The sequence below is a fragment of the Heterocephalus glaber genome, unplaced genomic scaffold, assembly GCF_053883595.1.
Source record: "Heterocephalus glaber isolate CG9 unplaced genomic scaffold, H.glaber_assembly_v1.0 deba00000281, whole genome shotgun sequence".
Lineage (NCBI taxonomy): Eukaryota > Metazoa > Chordata > Mammalia > Rodentia > Bathyergidae > Heterocephalus > Heterocephalus glaber.
In genome coordinates this window covers 22,598,321-22,618,697 of record NW_028258139.1, presented here as the reverse complement: position 1 = coordinate 22,618,697, position 20,377 = coordinate 22,598,321, and the positions used below count along the sequence as shown (strand labels likewise).

The window sequence follows — 20,377 nt, the reverse complement described above, 5'->3', positions numbered from 1 at the left end:
ATTTTATTTGAAGCTTACTCAATTCTCCACTCCTACTCTTAGTTAGAATACCTTTCTTTATGCAGTCGTCCTTGATTTCTCAAGTTAGAACAAGCATATTCCTATGGCATCTACATTTTAACTGATTTATATTTAGCTTCATACTGTGCTTGGTTATTTCCGTATTTAATCTCCCTATCATGGCAAGTCAGCTTAGTATAAGTAACTAGTTATAAATTCTTCTTCCTTTTTCCACACGATATCACCTTGTTTCTAGCATTAGGTAGGAATTAAATAAAAACTTGTAGACTGCTATGGACTAAATGTATCCCCCTCTAAACGCATATTGAAACCCTAGTCCTCAATAGGATGGTATGTGGAGGTGGGGCTTTTGGCAGTTAATTAGGTCATGAAGATGGAGCCATTGTTAATGAGGTTTGTGCTTTTCGAAGATGCAGAAGAGATGATCCCTCTCCAACATATGAGGACACACTGAGATAGTGGCCGACTGCAAACTAGGAAGAGCGTTCCAGGAACCAAATCTGTGAGTACCTTGATCTTGGACTTCCCAACCTCTGGAATTGTTAGAAATAAATTGCTGCTGTAAAAGTCAACTAGTTTATGGGATTTTTGTTATAGTACAGACTAAGACATTAAGTGCTTAAACAAAATATGATGAATGAATACACGTGTTTATGGTGTCTCTATTTGAAGATGTTGTGCAGTGTTGCTACCTCTGTTCTCAAAGAAGACGATGATCATTAAGATATTAAAATGGTGGTTGCTGTTTATTTGCTTGGGTCCCATATTCTGTTACTAACCCTGTCCTCCACCAGCATTAACAATCCCTAGCTAATAGAAACTGTCTCTAAAAGCCAACACGGAATGAATCAGGAATGTGAATGATTGGCCAGTGTTTCCCTAGATTCACCTCTCATTTGGCCTATATTTCTAATTTTTCAAATCAGGAAGCATATTCTCAGTTTTGTTAGAGCTGTACATTGTGACTGGAGATTGGAGTTACAGTCAGTATAAAATAGTTGCACTGAAAAGTCGTTATTTTTGTTATTCAATTTTTATTTCCTTTCTTTAAAGTAGCAGAGAGACATAGGAGAACCACCTGACTAACTTTTCCCATACCTGCTGGGGGTGGGGTGTGGCTTGACTAGCAGCTGTCCAGTCCTCTGCCTTGCTTCCCTTTGATCGCCTTTGCACCCCAACAGACTGGGACAGTTTCTTTCAGTGTCCCCCCCAGGCTATCAAATCACTATTCTCTACTCCAACATGAGTGCAGCCAGACAGGCAGGTGGTGCCCCCCAACTCCTGCTACTTCAGACGATACTCTTGCCTTTTTGAGGAAGTGAAGGGTCACTCTGGAGTGTCTAGAATCAGGGAGGGAGGGATCTAGGCCTTTTCAGTCCTGATCTTCACTGAAACAGACCTGCAGCCACTACCTAAGCAGCACTCCCTGGTCACTTCTTGAGTTTGAGTCTAGAAAGGCTCCCTCCTGGGTACTGACCCCTCTGTACTGTAGCACAAGCCCTGTTAAATTAAGAACTCACTTTGGTGAAACGAATCTGGTTGCTGTTTGTTTCTCTCGTAGTGTGGGTTCCAAAGGTCCTGTAAATCTATTTGGGATTTTTATCCTGAATACTATGGACAGAGTGGTTGTTTCCAAAGAAAGAACAACACGTTCCCAGAGTTGTTAATGCCAAAGAGCTCCAGAGACCATTAACCAATGAAGACAAAGACAGAGACCAGCACCTGGTAGAGTCAACCTATGGCGTCCAGCACGAGCTGGCACTGGAAGGCAGTGGTTGGCAGCAGCAGTGACCAGCAGCTAGCTATGTCAACTGCTGGCATCCAGCATTACATACTGACATCAGGACTGCTAGCAGAATTGCACTTTGTTAATTCAGGATTTCTGTCTAAATTGAGCAGTGCTAGCTGATTGGTAAAAGCAAGAAACGAAATTTTCTTTAAAAATCTCATTCATTTCCACCTCTTAGTCCCTAAAGATTGGGGTAGTCTCTACTCTCATCTGACTGATGGGAAATGGACCCAGCTCTATGCCAAATTAGTACAAGCCATTCCATGGCTACCTCTATTGGTTCAAGGTTGGTCACTGAACTTAATTTAGGTCAGGGAGAGAATGACTTCTAAGTCTTGTTTTTATGTTCACTAGGATGTTATACTGACAAGTAGGAAGCTGGGACCAGGATACGGATTCCAAAAATCATGCTAACTCCTAGGAAGCAGAGTGAAAGCTATTTTAATTTGATCCTTGAAGCAAACTGAGCTAGAAGGAAGAATAATCTCTTATCTCTTGTTATTTCCCCAAACTAATAAATTATTTTTATTTTTATAGAGATTTTCATTGAACCTTCATTCATAAGCAACTACACGAATCACAACACCATGTAAGCCTGCAACTTTTGGGTGCATGTGAATTATTAGGGTGACTTATTAAAGTATAGTTCCCAACCCCAGAATAAAAAGTAGGACCCAGGAGTTTGCATTTTAACCAGCATCCCAGGTGAATCTAATTTGGGTGATTGGTGGAACAAAGCTTGAGAAATGCTGTTATGGTGAGTAAAAATGATACTAGTGAACAGCAGAATTCAGAGGCTGTGTCAGGTGTCAATGAAGCAGGGGAAAGTGAAGAGCTCATCCTTTGTCCTGAGGAAAACTCACTGAAGAATCAGAAGTGGATTCCACGTTCAATGATTATCTGTTTAAGGAATCTCTACCTTATTTCTCATTATTATTTATTCCTGCTTTATGTGGCATTATCACATGTCTCTGTCTGTCTGGGACTACCCAGCAACCCACCTGCTGTTCTGAAGTAATTATTAGTAATGCTTCTTTCCACTCTCAAATATTTAGGTTTGAATGATAAATATAAGGTAGATCCCTTGCTTTGGGGAAATCTGCACAAAGGAGTTCTTTGTCTCTCTTGATATAATTCCTGAACAAATACTCTTCTATGACCCTTACCAGCAGAGACTGTGATTATCTTTAAAACAATCCTGCTGAGTCTTTAGAATCTCACAAACTGAGGGGATTCTGAGTAATATCTGAACTCACCAGGAATACATACTTACAGTTAGACACATATATGTATGTGCCTAAAGATGATGGGGAATTGCAGGTGACTTTTATAGATGTAATGATAGACATGTATGGAATACATATGTATTGTTATAAGAAAGTGGCACATACACATACAGCAAACAGCAATAGGAAGTACATTCGAACTGTGAGCAGAATTCTGCGTGAGCATTTGCAGAGATGATGCCTCTGTCTGTTCACACTTGTCCTTGAGATCCAATTGCCAGTGATAAATTCTGAAACAACTACCACTTCTGGTCAGTTGATAAAGGGATGTGATGAGAGAGAGAAAAGATAAGTGAACTTTCTTCTGGTGAAGGATGTCATGTTAATGCCTTTCAAAGACTTTTAAATACCTGAAATGGAGAGATTTGCCAGAGGGGTCTTTTGCAGCAGTTTAAGGTTTCTACTAAACTAGTCTATTAAAAAAACCCAAACCTTGAATTACTTTGATTGTCTTTACTGATGCTAATTACAGCTATTAAATAAATATACAAAAAACCATTCATGTGTTTTCTATGTAATCAAGGAATATCTGCTATTTAGGAGTGACTTTTTCCTCCCTTAAAATAAGTATACAGTTGTTAAATATTCCAGGAAGTATAATGGCTCCATATTCATATTTTTAATGTTGGAGGAATTTAGATCAGTGATTTCTGCCTAACAACTGTTGTTTCAAGATAATTTGCCCACTGCTTGTTTAGTTCTACTCAAACACAGCTGTAAGTTCTTCCTTTCTATATTTGGAGATGGAGTGACTGATGGCCAGCATCAACCATCTGGAGGGAGGATATGTTGGGTGGAAGAAAGGAGGGGCCACAGCCATTCATAGCCCTGCTACATGCCTGGGGAGTCATTGTTAGACTCTTCTTTGCTCTGTATATCTGCCCTGATCCTGAGCTTTAACTCCACACGGGCAAAAGAGGAAAGGACAACCTACCTGATGTTTTTGTCAGTTTTATGAGAATTGATGTCCCCTTTTTAGAGTAAATATTATGTAATCCCCTCACCATTTTCTGAAATCAAATTCACATATAATAATCAAGCTATACATATACATTTTAAAATATCAATATGATATAATGCTAATAAAAAGAACAAGCATTAAGAAAATATTAATAATAAAATTATATATATAGATATCAATACATAATATTTAGCCATGTCTCTCAAAGAGACATAATGAAGTAGTCAAGTAATTGCACCTAAGTTTAGATTTACCTTGAGTAAAACAGTTGTGAATATGGACTGATACAAGTGCATCCTAGCAATGACTTAAATACATGAGTAGCTTACCTGTTGGTGACATGATATTTTAAAAGAAAGAAACTTTTGGTAATGTTTAGAAAACATTGCCTTGTATTAAATAGTTACTATGTTCTTGGAAAAAAATGTACATTAAAACCTTGCAAAAATAATTTGGGCTTATATATGAAACTCGGTTCTAGGCACAATTAGAAACAAGTTTTTCACCCATATGAATGTCTGGAGGAATAATCAAAAGGTATGAATGACAGAGGCAATATTTCAAGGCACAGGAATGCACTGTGCATTTCAGGATGTCTAGCAGTCCTGGTCCCTCTTTACTAAACAGTAACATTGTCCTACCTCAATCATGTAACGATTAAAAATATCACCCTTCCGTATTTCCAAAGTGCTCTCAAGGAGGTGGTAATAATTCCACAGAGAACTGCTAGTCTATGCAATTCACATAAGCTGCTTATTTACATAAGACCTCATTTGCATTTTTATTCTCTCAATTTACATTATTGGAGAGAGTCCTTGTTAAGTCTCAATTAAAATGGAAGAACCATCTTCTGGGGTGGATTATGGATTGCTGGATTCACAACAAATGGAGATTGAATAGAATCTGTATTATCCTTTATGAATACATTTTATTTAAATTTAAAACATCTCAAAATTTTTATAATATCTATTTTTTCTTACTACTGGTGTATATTTTAGCAAGAGTTCTGCCAATGTTCAATAAAACTTAGCTCTAGCTAAAATTTAAAAACTTTATTTTCGGTACTTCCACGGATGCTGGAAAACGTTTTCCTTATTTTGAATATCATTAGCAACTTCTGATATTAAAATCTCAGGGAGAGATAGTTTATTTAACATAGCACTTAGCCACAAGGAAGACTGAGAACACTTGTTTCAGAAATTTTCATCTTATTTAGTGGGTACTTGACTCTGCCTCCAAGATTCATAAAAGAATCTGCCCGTGCAGATAAGGTTATGCTGGGTAACAAACAATCCCCAAGAAATAAATACTCACTGCTTAAAAACAAACAATTATTTCCTTATACAACATAAACCTTGTAGGTTATCAGTGGGTCCTGGGTTCATCATATTCTATCTAGAACCCGGGTTGCTAGAGCAGCTGTCATCTCAAGTACAGTTTTTCACTGTCCTAGGCACAGGGAGCTTGTTGAACTGGTTTTTGACGCTATGCTGATCATGATAATGTTTACTTCTAATTTCATTCCATAGCAAATCAAATGGCCACACATAACACTAAGGAAGGTGGAAACCATAATTCTGTTGCATACAAAGGAAGATTCTTGAAATAGTTGATGTGCTGAAGTAATTAAACTTTGATGGGAAATTTCTTAAACATGGGAAATAATGCTGGGGAGCCGGAGCACAAGACAGACATCCACTAGAGACTGTCTTATTTACATCTTTTCTGTGTATCACCATGCTCGAAGTAGCTCAGTAGCTATTAGCAGCATAGTAGGTGCTGAATGAACGTCCTTCAAATAAAAGGATGAATATGAATGTTTGCTTAATTTACCAAATCTCATTAAATTGAAGTTTAAAGAGTTACTTCCTCATTTTAATTCTACGTTGTGAATGAGATAAATATAAATGTCATTTGTATGCAATGATGCACTTAGAAAACTTGGGAGTCTAAGCGGTACAGCGGGAGAAAAGATGTTATGTCTCAAAATTACTTTGATTAGAACCACTTATAGGTTGTCCGGATGGCATGGACACTATCCTTTGTGTTCTGCACAGATTTGGGGATATGGTAGGTATTCAATAAAAGTAGTTCTGTCATCAGCTGTGTAGTCTTATGGAAGGCAAGTCACAAAGGTTCTGTAGCTGCACACACAAACACACACCCCTTAATAATATCTGTATTTTGTATTGTAAGGCTCTCTCTGTGGAGAGCAATAAAACTGCGTTTTTGTGGTTGTCATGTGGTATATTTACATCATAGTGTCTGCCACGAAGTGTCCATTTAAGAGACATTCATGGATTAGCAGCAACCATTTGCTATATTCTTAAAGTGGAATGGAATGTGTATGTGAGAAAATAATGCAATTACAGAAGTTTGCCCAAGGTTTTGAGAAGAGGGGTTTGGGGGAACCTGGTTCCCCATGAAATCAATAATAATAAGCAGTGACCTTAATCCGCCCCTCTCAAAGGTCAAGCACTTCACAAATGCCAGTGGGCGCCCAGAGCTCAGGCCGCTTCTCCGCTCACCAGGGCACCTCCTCCTCGCCGAGGCCCAACTTCGCCAAGCCCCGCCCTCTAGGGCAGGCCTCCAATCAGCGGCGCGGCCCGAGCCCAACCTCCGCCAGTCACGTGACCGAGCAGGCCCGCTTCCGGTGCGTCGCGGGCAGCTGACGTCTCCTGGCCCGGCGTAGCGTCAGGTTGGCCGGCGGCGGAGGCGGAGGCGAGGCGATGGCAGCGGACCCCGAGCGGGCTTGAGGGCTCTGACCCAGCTCCGTCCCGCGCCTTCTCTGGCCGCCCGGCGCCGCGGCCTGGCCTCGGCTCGCTCGGCTCCTGCTCCCTCCCTGGCCGCTGCCTGGGCGGAGGCGGAGGCCCGGGCTGGCCGCCTTGCTGAGCCCCGGCTCGGCCCCGGACGGCCCGGCTGCTGTGCGGAGAGGAGGCCGAGTCGGTAAGAGGCGGCCGCGGGGCCTGGAAGCCGCCTGGCCCCCGCCTGGCCGCCCGGGACGCCCCCGCGCTGATGTCGCTCTGGCCCGCTCCCTGTGCTGCGCTCGCCGGCCCTATTGTCTGGCCGCCGCCGCTCGCCCCCCCCTCCCTTCCTTCCCCCCTGCGGAGGGCCGGCGGCTGTCAAACCTGGAGGCTTCTCGGGCTTGGGGCCAGCCGCGTCCCAGCCTTTCCTGCCGGTCTCTGGCCACCCCCTCCGCGTCCGCCTCGTCCCCACCTCTCCTGGCGTCGCTGTCCTCCTCTGGCCATTGCTTCACTTTCTTCGTGTCTGTGTCTTACTGATTTTCTGGTCTCCTGCACTTGTCATCTCCCACAGCTTCTACCATCCTGAAATTTCTTTGCCATTCTTTCTTTACCTTCCTTTCTGTTTTATTCTACTCGATCCTTTCTGCCCCCCTCTCTTTTGCTTCGAATTTTTTCCTTCCAGTAGATTGTTTCGTTTTTTTAAAGTTCCTGAATTCAAATCCCTCGTCCTCCCCTCTCCCCCTGAGAAAAAGGAACTTTTGCTTTTTATGGTACCTCATCCCTAAGTGTATGGCGGGGTGGGGGCTGCTTATACCATGTCTGGACACTAAGTGTGATCTTAGAACATGTTAGTGCAACTAGTGAATTGTCTATCCCTTACTGCGTTTTTCACGTGAAGAACAACAGAGATTCTGGCTGGATTTCTACCCACACATTGAAGTAACTATTTTGTGTGTTGCACAGTGGCAAGATTTCTATTAAAATATTCACACATTTATTCCCTTTACACCAAATACACTCTGGACACACTTCCCATTAACTTAAATTCACTAGTATTTGCTGATGCCATGCCAGAAGTGTGTCGCCTCTCTATCCCTCAAACCATTTATACTTGAGTTCACTTTTTTTTGAAGAGGGAAATGAAGACTGTCCTTGCTATACTTTCCCCTTTCCTGTCTGATTTTTTTTTCCAAGGAGTGAGGGGCAGTTGGAATTTTATGTTTCCTATTATGTTTTCGTCTATTTTAAATTGTGACCAAATCATCATAAAAATTAGGTTTCTTTTCCTTTTAAACTTGGAGTACTGTCATTAATAATCTTGAGTAACAAAAAATATTGCAGCTGTATTTTTATTAGACATCTTAGAATGTATTAATATTCTTCAAATACTCGTTAGTGAGAAAGGGGCTAACCTTACTGTATTGGGTGGACAGTGGACCCAAAAGGCCAGTAAACACTTCATGTGAATGATGTAGAGAGGAAGTGTACTCTTCTGCGATTTTTATTTAACATTACAGCCACTTTTCTGGGCAATGTGTGGGCACTGTATATTGAAGTATATTAGAAATAAATTGTCAAAGTTTAAAAAATCCCCAACATTGTTAGTAATCAGATATGAAATGTGAAAGATAAATTTCCCTTGCAAGTTGTTGAATCCTTGGCAGCCAAAGTGGGGGAATCGCAGAAAATAAAACAGCCTCCTCACGGGAATGATTATTAAACTCTTCGTTGGTGTAGGAATATGTCTACAGTTTCCTCCAGCCTTGTGTGTTCTTAGTATCTTACCTAGTGTTTCATACTATGAAGCCCTGAAATGTTTCTTGAGGCTAAATGAACAACTTGATTAATTTGTTCTATCAAGAATTTTAGTCATGTTCCAGAAAACTGAACTGTCTTAATTTTTCAAAGACAGAAAAACATTTTCAGCTGTCCTGTGGAAATTTTCCCGTGTTTTCAAGTTAAAATTTAAAGTACTTTTGCCATTAATAAATATAATGGCACATCTTTATTTTTCTTAGCTAGCTGTCTTTATGTGTCCTTTTCTTAATTCTTTATCAAGATTGCCGCACTTTACATATTCCTTTACTTAGAGTTACTGGTATCATCACTCAGAGTTTCAAAAAATTTGTTTAGAAAAGTTTTCATTTTGCCTGTGCCTTTATACACTCCCTATGCATTTGATGCATTGGAATCTAACTTTCTTTTTTCCTCTTGAGGTAGTGAAGAGAGAATACTGAAGAATAGGATCTCAAGATGAGTAAAAGGCCCCCAAATCGTCCTGGAATCACTTTTGAGATTGGTGCTCGTTTGGAGGCACTGGACTACTTACAGAAATGGTATGGAAAATACAGAGCTTTGCCCTGTAGCACAGTATCTGTAGCTTCACATGTTTGATCAGTTGGTATTAACTCTGCTGATGGTAGGAGAAATGTCAGTATATTCACGTTTTGAATACCCATGTGAATTGGTTTTTAGTTTTTAAGATTTTCAGCTTTAGCATTTAAAAACTTTTGAGTAATTTAGTGCAGGCATTCTAGGTGATTAAGAACTGAAAATCATTGTCTGGAATATAAGGAGTATGGAGAGTTTTGGGACCCTTATGTACTTAACATGAACTATGTTGGGAGGGAGGGAGGGAGAGAGGGAATTCAAATAATCAGCTTCCCAAGTTTGAATAAATTTTGGTAGGTCTGTTTTCTTGCCCTATGATAGAAGTGGTTCTTTTAAGGTATAGAGTATATTAATGGTTAACAGTACTTTTCTAATACTGTACATTTCAGGAAATATTGACACTGTTCAGTTTCCCACCTAATAAAATGAAAATTTTAGGCAGGTTGTTACTATCTCTGGTATTGCATGGGCATCTTCTCAGGACTCATCTTCCCTTACGCTGGCCCTCTGTGGTAGGTGGTAAATTTAAACACCTCCACTTCCCAACATACCCATATACATGGATGTTGGAAAAGTTGATAAACTAGTATAAAACAATCATCTGGAAAGGAAAAAAGGGAGGCAGCATGCAGGAGTCACTTTATTGGAAGAGTCACTTTATTATATAGAGTAGAGACTATTCCCCTTTATTCTAGGGAATGTCTTACTTATTCAGAGAGCTGGCTCCTAGCTCTGTGCTCTTGGCAGATGCTTTCTTGTTGCCATTCTCAGGCCCCTAGTCTGAGACGGGGGATTGGAAAGGTTCCTCTTCGGGGAGTCTTGCTGCCTTTGCTCCTTCTAAAGCCCATTTATTTTGGATGAGGGGTCTAGGGGCCTACCACTTCTTGTATCAGACTTTTTGATATTTTTTGTCACTCTTCCACTAATATCATAGTGGTCATTTTATAGACTTGCTTTTGATTGATTTGCATTAAGTTGACTTCCTGAGTTGGCAATGACAGAGAAATCTTGTTTGGTCTTGATATTTGATGTTAGACTAGTCCAAGGTTTCTCTCTTAACATCTGGCCTTAGAGCTCAGCATGCTTCCCTGACCCCTAGCTTAATGGCCTCAGTCTTGGGCTGTGCTTTATGATAGTTTGAAATTACAGTTTGAGTTGGACAATCACAGTTACTAGCCCCTTGCCCAAACCTTCATCTCAGTGGGTAGTTCTTTTTAGTAGGCTTAGTTGCTGCTCTCATCAGGTAGGTCGTGTATAACACAGCATATCTCAGAAGGGCCTTCGGAGAACCTGGGAACCAGGCAGTTGCTCCCTCCTAGTAGTGATGATAAAAAAAATGTCTCCAGATGTTGCCAAATGACCATGGGAGGTAAGGAGTGAAATGCTGCCAGTTGAAAAACACTGCATTACATCATGCAAGAAAAGATGCCAGTGTAGAGAGTTACTGGTTCTTTTGTTTCTGATTTGGCCAAAAGTAGCTTTAATCTGTGAAGGCATGCTATTGAATCTCTGTGTTATACAAGAGTAAGGAAATAATACTTCTTTTTTGATGTTAATCTTATTATTGATTTAAGTTACTGATTTTGTGAATAAATACTTAATTCATATTACTATATTCTCATAGGTTTCTTAACTGACACAGTTCCAATTGAACTAACTTCCAGTTTTGGAGAAGCACATAGCTTATTTTCTCAGTTCCTTTCAGAGATATTAACATGATTTTGTTATTGGTAAGAAATTTACTTTTGTAGTAAAATGTTTTCTAATTTGAAAGCTTTCAAAATTTATGATCTAGTACTTAAAAAGATTAGAAAAAGAACTACTTTTAAAAATCATGTACTTTTAGTGTTCTGTGCATTTGTAATTTGAGGGAACAAATGAAAGTTGTAGCTTCTCACCAAGAAATTTCCTAAGTGCTTATTAGATAGGAGAGTAGTATGCAGATATATTCATTGATAAAGTTTTAGATTGAATTATAAGACCCCAGTGGTAATGTTCTCTTTAAGCAAACAGAATCACATGGTCATCAGTGAAACTTGCTATCGTTTTGATTTTTATGAGCTCATTTATATAAAGATTTTAGCATTCGGCTGCAAATGGCTCCTTAATTGAAAAAGTAATTTACATGCGTATTTTCTTACTGTGATTTCTGCTTTCCAAGGTCAGTAGTACGAAGAACTAGTTAGATATAGGTGTGCTGTAAGTTTAAGTGGTTTACCACAGAGTAATTATTAAATTGCTTACATTTGTTCAATTTTATATGCAGCACAGAAGTTCTGTGAGCCTTAATGTTCTTAACAGATTTTATTTCTAAATAAGATAATTACACTTTTCTTCATGTGATTCCACTTGTAAAGAGCCATTCTATATTCATATAAATTCTGCAGAGTTTTACTTCAGTGCCAGATAAAGGCATAAGATTATTTGATTATTGTGAAACTTACACTCTTATGAGGACCAGAATAATCATTGAAAATGTACCGACATAGGTCCTTCCCTTCCTCCTCCCCTCTTCCATATTCTGGTTTTCCATCCCTCTTGAATGCTTGTCTTCCACATTTATTCAATTTGAAAAGTATTTACTCATATTTCTATAAATATATTTTGAACTGTTAAAAATATTGAGCAGGCGGAGTGGAGGAGGAAGGGTGAAGGAGGAATGGAAATCTTGCTTATATGTCTGTATTCAAGACCTTTACACTGAGCAGTGTATGTATCATTGAGGAATTAATGTATCAGATGTTGATACATCTCCTTTTAAAGAAAAGTGCTGAAGGAAAGTAGTGATAGTAGAACACTAAAAATTCTAATTTGATACTTATGGAAAAGGTCTTTCATTATATAAAAAAGGAAAATATCTGCCGCCTGCCCCGCAAGTGCAAGGACCTGAGTTCAATCCCCAGTACCAAAAAAAAAAAAAAAAAAAGGAAAATAATATTTAGTATATGCCTTACAATAAAAGGATAAACTCTAAATTAGAAATAAACTCAAGTTAAGCTTATACTTTTTGGTTGTGGTATATTGATTTAAGAGGAAGACTCAATCTATTTTTCTTAGAAAAAGTGTATTAGTGCTTGAACAAACCATATCATATACTTCTTAAGGTTCAGAAAGGTGTATTATCCTTGAAACTGTACTCTGTGTTTTTAAGTAGTGATTTATTACATTTTATCTTAAGTAAGTTTACAGAAAACCCATTGATGATTTGATTATTTACCAACACTACTAAGTATGGGTCTTGAGAAGCCACTGAGAGGTTAGTCATTTTCATTCTAGTATTTGGTGCTTGGATTTCTTTAATACTTTCTAAACCTAACTCTTACAGAGTAGTATGGGCTGTTGGAATTTTTGAAAATGTTTCAGCCTTAAAACATTTCCTTTAACTTATTTCTCAGTAGTGTGGTAGGACTTCAACATGCTAATATTCACTAATATAGTCAAGCATTTTCTGTCATATCTCCATCATATTTTCCACCACAACCTCTGCCTATCCAAACCTCGACATTGATTTGATGGTATTGTGAGGGCAGAAACATCATAAGAATGAAAGTGACGCAGTATTTTGATTCAGGAATATATTTGGAGAAGGACGAGCTTTGGGCTACAAATCACATTGGAAACACTTACTGGATGGGTTTAAATTTAGACAGTTACTTGTTAATCCTGTAAATATGGTGAAGTCCTTTAACTGGGTTTGTTTATCAATAAAATGGAAGCGATATTAGGACTTTTTTTTTATGGGTTGACTTTAAATTCTGCAAATTAATGTGTAATTATAAGGCAATAATTTACTTACTGAAGTAAATTAAAGGGAAGAGGGGAAGTTGAAAAGTAAATCTTTGGGGATATAAGTGTATAAGCTTTTGAAATGGATCTTCAGTGTTGCCATGAGAATTGCTTGGAATCATGCAACCATCAAAAGAAAAACATGTTATTGCAACAAGTTGTAGCAGTCTTTTTAGGATGATAATCAAATCTTCATCTTTTTAGAGTTTACAGACCACCCTTGCAGACCTTACAGTGTCTACTTATTCTGAATATTATCAGTAATAAAAATGATAAAATAAAACTGGTCTTGACTACTGATTTAACTTCTGTCTTAAAAGTTATTCTATAGTTAAGTAATTTAGTTATGAAAACACAGCAGATCAAATAATATACTCTGGTGTTAGTCTTAAGAACCTGGAATTATAGAGTCATTTAAAACATTCAGATGAGTTATGCTCTTCTGACATCTTTTGGAATATTTCTATTTAATTCTCTTCTAGATCTAAAGAAAAAGAAAATGAAAGATTAAAAATGTGGAGCTGTTCCCAAGTATCAGAGTTTGATAGAACAGTATAAATTTGACTTGGTAAATGCTGTTTCCACACATTTGGAGGTTTTTGAACTGTATGGAACATTTGCAAATGTGAGTTTTTAAGATGTTTGAATAGTGTCAGAAAACTCAGGAAATTAAGATTGTAGCAAATACAAATACCTTTTAATTTAAAAGAAGTACATATTTTCTGAATAAAAAAGAGTTTTTTCCCCTGACTGAATTTAGCTGTTCAAAGGATAACATTATATGATCTATATTTAGATTAGGAAAATGCTCCTAAAAAGTAACATGAATTAAATTTTTAAAATGAAATTATATTTGAATTATATTAAATGAATTTGAAACTTGTAGGAACATTAGATGAATACTTTTTAAATACTTTTAAAATAGATTATTTTGCTAATATGAATACAATTTTTGTCTTTATGTTTTGTCTTATACCTCTTGTCTTCATATATATATAATTGAAAAATAGATATTGTTGAATCATTATCTTTGAGAACCTAATTTCAGCAATAGACTCAGAAAATGTATGCAATTGCGTGTGTATACTAAAAGGATTGAGTTATATATTAGGTTCATAAATTCACAGAAAACTTGTCCATGGACTCTAGGTTAAGAACTCTCTTGGAGAGAATTCAAATTGAAGAGTTTTTAAATGTTGAAGTTCTTTGCATTTAGATAGTCACAGATTTTGAATGTTAAGGTCTAAATAAGCTGTCTAGTATAATCATCAAGCCAGTCTATGCCAATGTACAAACATCTCAGTTCTTCAGTTTTTAGAATGTTCTCCAGATAGAACCCTTTGAACTCCTTTTAATGATGCTAAAGATGAGAAATCTGCAAAAAAAGAAAAAAAAAGTGAAAGGCAAGATTAGAAACAGGTTTGAGTACACATTTATTTTACAACACACATGGTCTCACTGTGCTTGTGCCTGCTCTCATGTATCTGCTGTCCTTCAGTAATGTTAATTCTTTTTTAATAGAACTTTTTCTGATCTCAGCCTTTTTTCCCCTTGTTTAGCAATTTTCTGGAAAAAGAGAAAAAGAAAAAAATAAATTTAACTAGACGTCAGAAAATATGATTTCTAAGTGCTGTGCTGTCTTCCAGTGAGAGTGTGACATTTTAGATGATATTTCAGGTCCTATTGAATTCTAAACTCAATTTCTTTTACCTATTTTTACCTAACCAGGGATGACAGGTCTTTTGAGCTCCCTTTCAGATAGGTAAATAACACAGATGTGAGACAGAAATAAGGAAAAGTCATGTAGCTTGTTCAAAATTGCTGGTCCCTTGAAGAATAAATGTAGTTCAGAAAAGTAGAGAAAGGTGATTATAATTTGAAACACAAATACAAAGGCTTGAAACTTTAGATCATAGATCCTTTTGGCTCCATATGAAATAAACTCTCTTACAGCCCATTGCTTCCCATAAAGGTCCCCTGAAGCTTGGCGCCTCAGTCAGCTGGGGCTCCGTGCTCACAGGCTGTCTGAATTCCTGCCTGAATGTAGTGGTGTGTCTGTGTCATGTTTAGAAAGGCCCTGACAGTCCAGCTGTTACTCATGTTCCTTAGAATTACCTTGGGCAAGGCAGGTTAATTTCAAGTGTGTATCATAGAGTGCTTCCTCCTGAACTTACTTCAGAAGCAGACCTTCAAGCTGATGATTTCCTAGCCTCCTTCCTGAATTTATTAATGTTTCAAGCCCAGAGCTCTCAAACATAGTGTGCTTTGTTCTGTATGCATATGTGTGTTCATATGATGGTAAAGATTGGCCCCGGAGGAAAAACAACCTTATCTGCTTATCTGACATTTGGCTGAAGTGCAGCCGTCATGTGTCACACACATCCATTTCCCTATTCGTTACATCATTCCTGGTGAATGTTGTCATTATGGTTTGTGAGATTTCATACTTGTCACATCACATTAGATAATTCTTTGTTAGTAGGGCTTGATTAAAGCCACTAGCTAGGAAGCAATTAACTACTAAAAAGAATATATTGCAGTTCTAGTTTTGCTGAGTAGATGGAACTGGCATCTGCAGATGCGTAACTTTTTAATTTTGTCTTTAAATGATTTCTTTAAGCTGAAGGAGAAAATACTAGGTTTAATATGTTTTCAATATCAGTGGTATAATTTTTTTTAAAGAAGTTAACAGGTTATTGCAAAGTCACCTTAGTTTTGCTGCTCTTCGGAAAGACCCAGCCTAGGCATCTTGGTGAGACCCTGTCTCAGAAAAAGAAATGGGCCAGGGATGTAACTCCGTGCTAAGGCCCTGGGTTCAATCCCCAGTACTGTACCACTAGGAAAAAAAAAAAAAAAAAAGGTGGAGGGGACAGTAGTTGAGTAGTTGTACCTCACACCAAGGGTTCTATGAGTATTAAGCAAGATTATGCATGTTAGGAGTTTAGCATGGATTCTGCCACACAGTAGCCACTTAGTAAATATTAACTTTATAATAATGTGAACATTAGTTATTTTAAGAACATACAGTCAGATGGAGGAGGAGTGGATGTTAAAGTCTTAAAATTAATCGATAGGCATATAAACAGATATGACTTTGTAGTAGTAAAAAATAATTTAGGCACATGAAATAGTAAGTAACAGCACTAGGGAATGCCAGCCTGCTAGGAGTTTGAGTTTTGCTAGTGTAATTAAGTAAAATCCGTAAACTTTGTGTGCAGCAATGATGAGAGGAGTTCCTGATGGACTTGTGGACTCTGGTGGTGGGAGAAATAGGAATTTAAGTCCAGTGATCTGAAATGAAACATCAGTGGCTTGGGGTTCTAAAGGGAAATACATGGTTAAATCTCTTCTTACCTTCTGCTGCAAAGGGGTGGACAAATGTGAAGCAGGGTGAACTGGCCGCTTGTACTGGGCATGTGTCCTGGGGATGAATGGATTAGGGTGAAGATCTGAGAAATAATGTGATGAGGCCCTTAGATGTCACTGTTGGGGAAGATGTGATTTTCACCCATGAACATTCCTAAAATTCTAGATCATTTTGTATTTATATTTCATTTTGGAATACAGTGGACCCCTGAAATTTGCAGGGGTCACATTCCTAGAGTGGCCACAAGTTGTGAAAAACTGCATTTCAGTTAATGTCAGAAAAATGTCTATGAATGCCTATTTTTATAGTTCAAACCCTAAATATGCTAAGTCTCCTACAGTTATGTAATTTAACTTAGTAAAATACTGTATAAATAAAACCTTAGAAGGTGCAGGGGATTTTGGTGGCATCTTAGGGATCTTAGGGCTTTAAGAACAAGATGGAGAACACTCAAGATAGCTGAACATCACCTTGTAGCAACCCGTTATGATGTGGGAATGCTGGTGCATCTGCCAGATAGTTACAGGGCGCTGGCCAATCAGAACCAAGGAGAACTGCACTTGATCTTAGCCAAAAGGCCGAGAAGCGATACCAAGGAGAACTGAATACGACTCTTGGATTGGCTGTTTGCAGGCCTCCCACCAAAAAAAAATTGTGAAAGATATTTGTGATTTCCGCAAATTGCGAGGGTTTCTGTGAACAGTTATTAGATTCTAAGGAAAAATCCTCAAATGACTGAGGCTGGGAACTCTGAACCACAACTTTGTGGGGTATACTGTATCAAGTTTGAATTAATCAAAATGTTGTTTTCTTTTTTCAGTATGTTTTTTAAAGAGTGTGAAATAAATTATCATGCAGTAAATGCACTGAATTTTAAAATACTGGTATGGTAATACTAGATTACATTGTCATTGCAGGTATAATCAATGGGTAGGTGAGGGAACACTTGAAAATAAAGCATAGTGTAAACTTAAAGCGCTTTCAGCTAGGTAAACATGTTAGAGTTACTAGGTTACGAGAATATTGTATTTGCTTTGGGTTACATTCTACCTTAATTCTTACTTGGCAAATAATCTTTCTGCTGACAATCATATGTAAGACAGTTCTTTCCTATTTCTAGCTCTTCTAGTGTGTTTGTCATTTTTAATCAACACCATGTAACAAATGAAGTTCTTTTCCACAAAGTTTTTTGGAGTATTAATCCTAACTCTCTAGGATTTTGTTAATAATTAAGATTATATCTAAGTCAGATTTCACACATTCCCATCCTTTAAAACTTAAAAGAACTGCCTTGTCCATTCTTTTTAAATGCTTTTACTGAACATAGTACAAAATTATCTTTGCTAGCTATTACATTATAGTTTATATTTGTTTCTCTATTACCTTATTTGTTTCTCTATTATTTGTTTATTATCTTGATGATTAAATGAAATGAACCTAAGAAGCTGTCAGCTTTTAAATTTACATAAATTAGGAATTTTATGGGTTGAGGACATAGCTCATTGGTAGAGTACTTCCCTAGCACATACTAGGCTCTGGCAAGAAAAAAAGCCAGATACTATCTTAACAGTATAAATAAGAAAATGACTTATTTAAAGTATATAATGTGAATAACTTACTGGGCAATTTGTAAAAAGTACTTTTGCCTTTTTGATTGATACAGCATTTATTCAAATGATTACTTAAAGCTCAACCCGCATCTTTTAGTGAGTACTAATGATCTTTAGGGCATTTGGTAGCACATTCTGGCCTTCCTCAGTGGATTGCAAACTGTCTGTTAGTAGCTATCAACTCTGTCCTTTGGTTTAAGTGCAGAAGATTTTAGACTATAACTATTTCAGAGAATTTCCCTTGCAATTTTCTTATGATTAGCTTTATCAACATAGTTAAAAATCTGGGCATATCAATCTAGATAAGAAATCAGAATGAGTTCCCTAAATTAAGTTGTTTTAATTGTTTTACTGTTACTGCATTGGATGCAATGCTTTTTTATTGTTAATCTACCAAATATTTCTGGAATAGCCACATGTCCACATTCTTCCCTCTTTGAAACACTAATGATTCCTCTTAATGAAACACTATTGGCTTGAATGTGAATAGATGACTTGCATTCTAGAAGTTTTTATTTGTTCATGGACTCCTTTGAAAATCTGATTAAACCGCTAGGAATTCTCATCACTAAAGAATACTCATAAATGTCTAAACACATAGCTTTTGGTGTACCTGTAATCTCGCAGTCTCTTGAACTAGTCCAGACCTGTCTAGGCAAAAGAGAGATTAAAAAGAGCCATAGGAATTCACCAGTAATGGCAATTCCCATTTCAGGTTTCTTATATATTCTTTGTGTTTGGATAACATCCCAGAGTTGGAATTATAGGGAACTGATGTTGTATACTTAGTATATAGCTAACCTCTTGGTCAGTATCTGGTTCTTACTGAATTATGGATTTAATCTAGATTAAAAAAATATGGCATATGTTTAAATTTTAAAAATTTATTACAGTATGAGATGCATTGCCATTAATTCTACTCAGAGTGCCCCCCCCCCCCACTTTAAACACATTTATCTCATTGTTCTTGCCACTTTGTGAAGCAGTTCTGGAAGTCCTCTTTTGTGAACATTTATCTTGTGAATTGTACTATTGTGGCTGCCTCAGTGTCTTGAATCAATTAAAAATCACCTTTCATGGTCATTTTGACTTTGAAGGAAAAGCCATAAGTCACACAGTGCCAGATCCAGTGAATAAGGAGAATAAGACACATTATAATGTTATTATTTGAGAGAAATTGCCATAAACTTTTGAACTGATTCCTGACATTGAGGCAGTCTCCAAAAGACATGGTAGAAGGCTTCCAGAACTGCTTCAGAAAGTGACACGAATGATGCAATAATTGTGTTTGAAGCCAGGAGGAGAATTTTGAGAGGAATTAATGGCAATGAGTCTTAACTGTACTAAATTTTTCAAAATTTAATTAAATATTCTGACTGTAGATATTGCTACTCTCTGAGCAGCCTTGTATAAATTGGAGTTACCAGTCATAGTGTTAACATGACAGTGTATCAGATAAGGCAATAAAATGCTTTAAGAATTCAGAGAGGGTGGAAATAACTTTTCTTCTTGATGATGCTTTAATCCCTTTGTAGATATAGCTACAGTTTAACTTGACTACTAGAGGACATGGATTCAGAAAGGGCCCCATGGTGATTCAAAAAGCGACAATTAAGTCTTCTCAGTATTTGGTATGTTCTTCGCTTCCATTAAACCCAAAAAGCTAGAAATCATTTTAAGGTGGATACTTTCTCTCAGATTTTCTGAGGGTAAACTGTTTTCCAGCATTCTTGTATAAAAGACATGGGAAAGCAAGGTAGATCCAGAGCATTGGAGTTCTTGTTTCTGCACAAGTACCTATCACTTAAGCCTGGCAAGCATTTGGAAGTGGGATTATGGTAGGGAAGGTAGATCATCAAAGGTTTTGTATTTAGCAGCAACAGATGGTAAGGAGTAAGAGATCACTATGTAGAGTTTTGATACTGGGGAATAGTACTTTTAGTGAGATTACCTTCTCTTCATCTCTTTCCGCTGAATCCTTGAGAGATGCATATTAGGGTGCTTTTTTCTTCTTGTTCCTAATCATCATTTTAGCATCTTATCTCTGACACTTTACATTCTGAAACTCCAGTTGCCTACTTCTTAAATCTTTTCTCAAACCAATTGAATACCAGGACTGAGCCTAATCACTGTTCTTTACTCTTAACAGCTTTCTGTGGTTCAGCATTTTTAAAAAATGACAAAAACAAAAACAGAACACTGTATCTTCTGAACTCAGAAAAATCTTATGTTCAATTCATAGTCAATTATAATAAAGCGTAAAACATGCATCAAAATAATATTGTCATAGTACAAGATAGAGAAGCATTTGTGAATACATTTGCTTAATAGTGGTTTTTTTCTTCACTGTGTGTATCAAAACATTACTATAGGCCATCTGCTAGCACAGGGAAATCATGTTACTCTAGAACTGAATGCTTAA

The 20,377-nt window shown here is 37.4% G+C and overlaps 2 protein-coding genes across 39 annotated transcripts in view; one reads left to right on the top strand and one right to left on the bottom strand.

The window, feature by feature from the left end:
- The window catches only part of Tmem71 (transmembrane protein 71), a 95,786-nt gene extending 89,138 nt beyond the window's left edge, over positions 1-6,648 (bottom strand). For all 6 annotated transcript variants that reach the window (XR_002392037.2, XR_015441389.1, XM_087187716.1 and 3 more), the window contains exon 1: positions 6,507-6,648. The gene's annotated coding sequence lies outside the window, so the exon portion shown is untranslated. The remainder of the gene's footprint in view (positions 1-6,506) is intronic.
- Positions 6,649-6,747: 99 nt separating this feature from the next.
- The window catches only part of Phf20l1 (PHD finger protein 20 like 1), a 68,997-nt gene continuing 55,367 nt past the window's right edge, over positions 6,748-20,377 (top strand). For 15 of the 33 annotated variants that reach the window (XM_087187649.1, XM_087187642.1, XM_013069598.3 and 12 more), the window contains exons 1-2: positions 6,748-7,003; positions 9,022-9,137. Coding sequence is in view for 27 of the 33 variants with exons in the window: in XM_013069598.3 (XP_012925052.1) it covers positions 9,055-9,137 (83 nt within the window). In the remaining 6 variants the exon portion in view is untranslated. Of the gene's footprint in view, positions 7,004-9,017; positions 9,138-10,816; positions 10,923-13,460; positions 13,604-20,377 lie in introns of all 33 variants that reach the window. The other 18 variants (XM_087187641.1, XM_087187614.1, XM_087187628.1 and 15 more) reach the window with 5 other exon arrangements.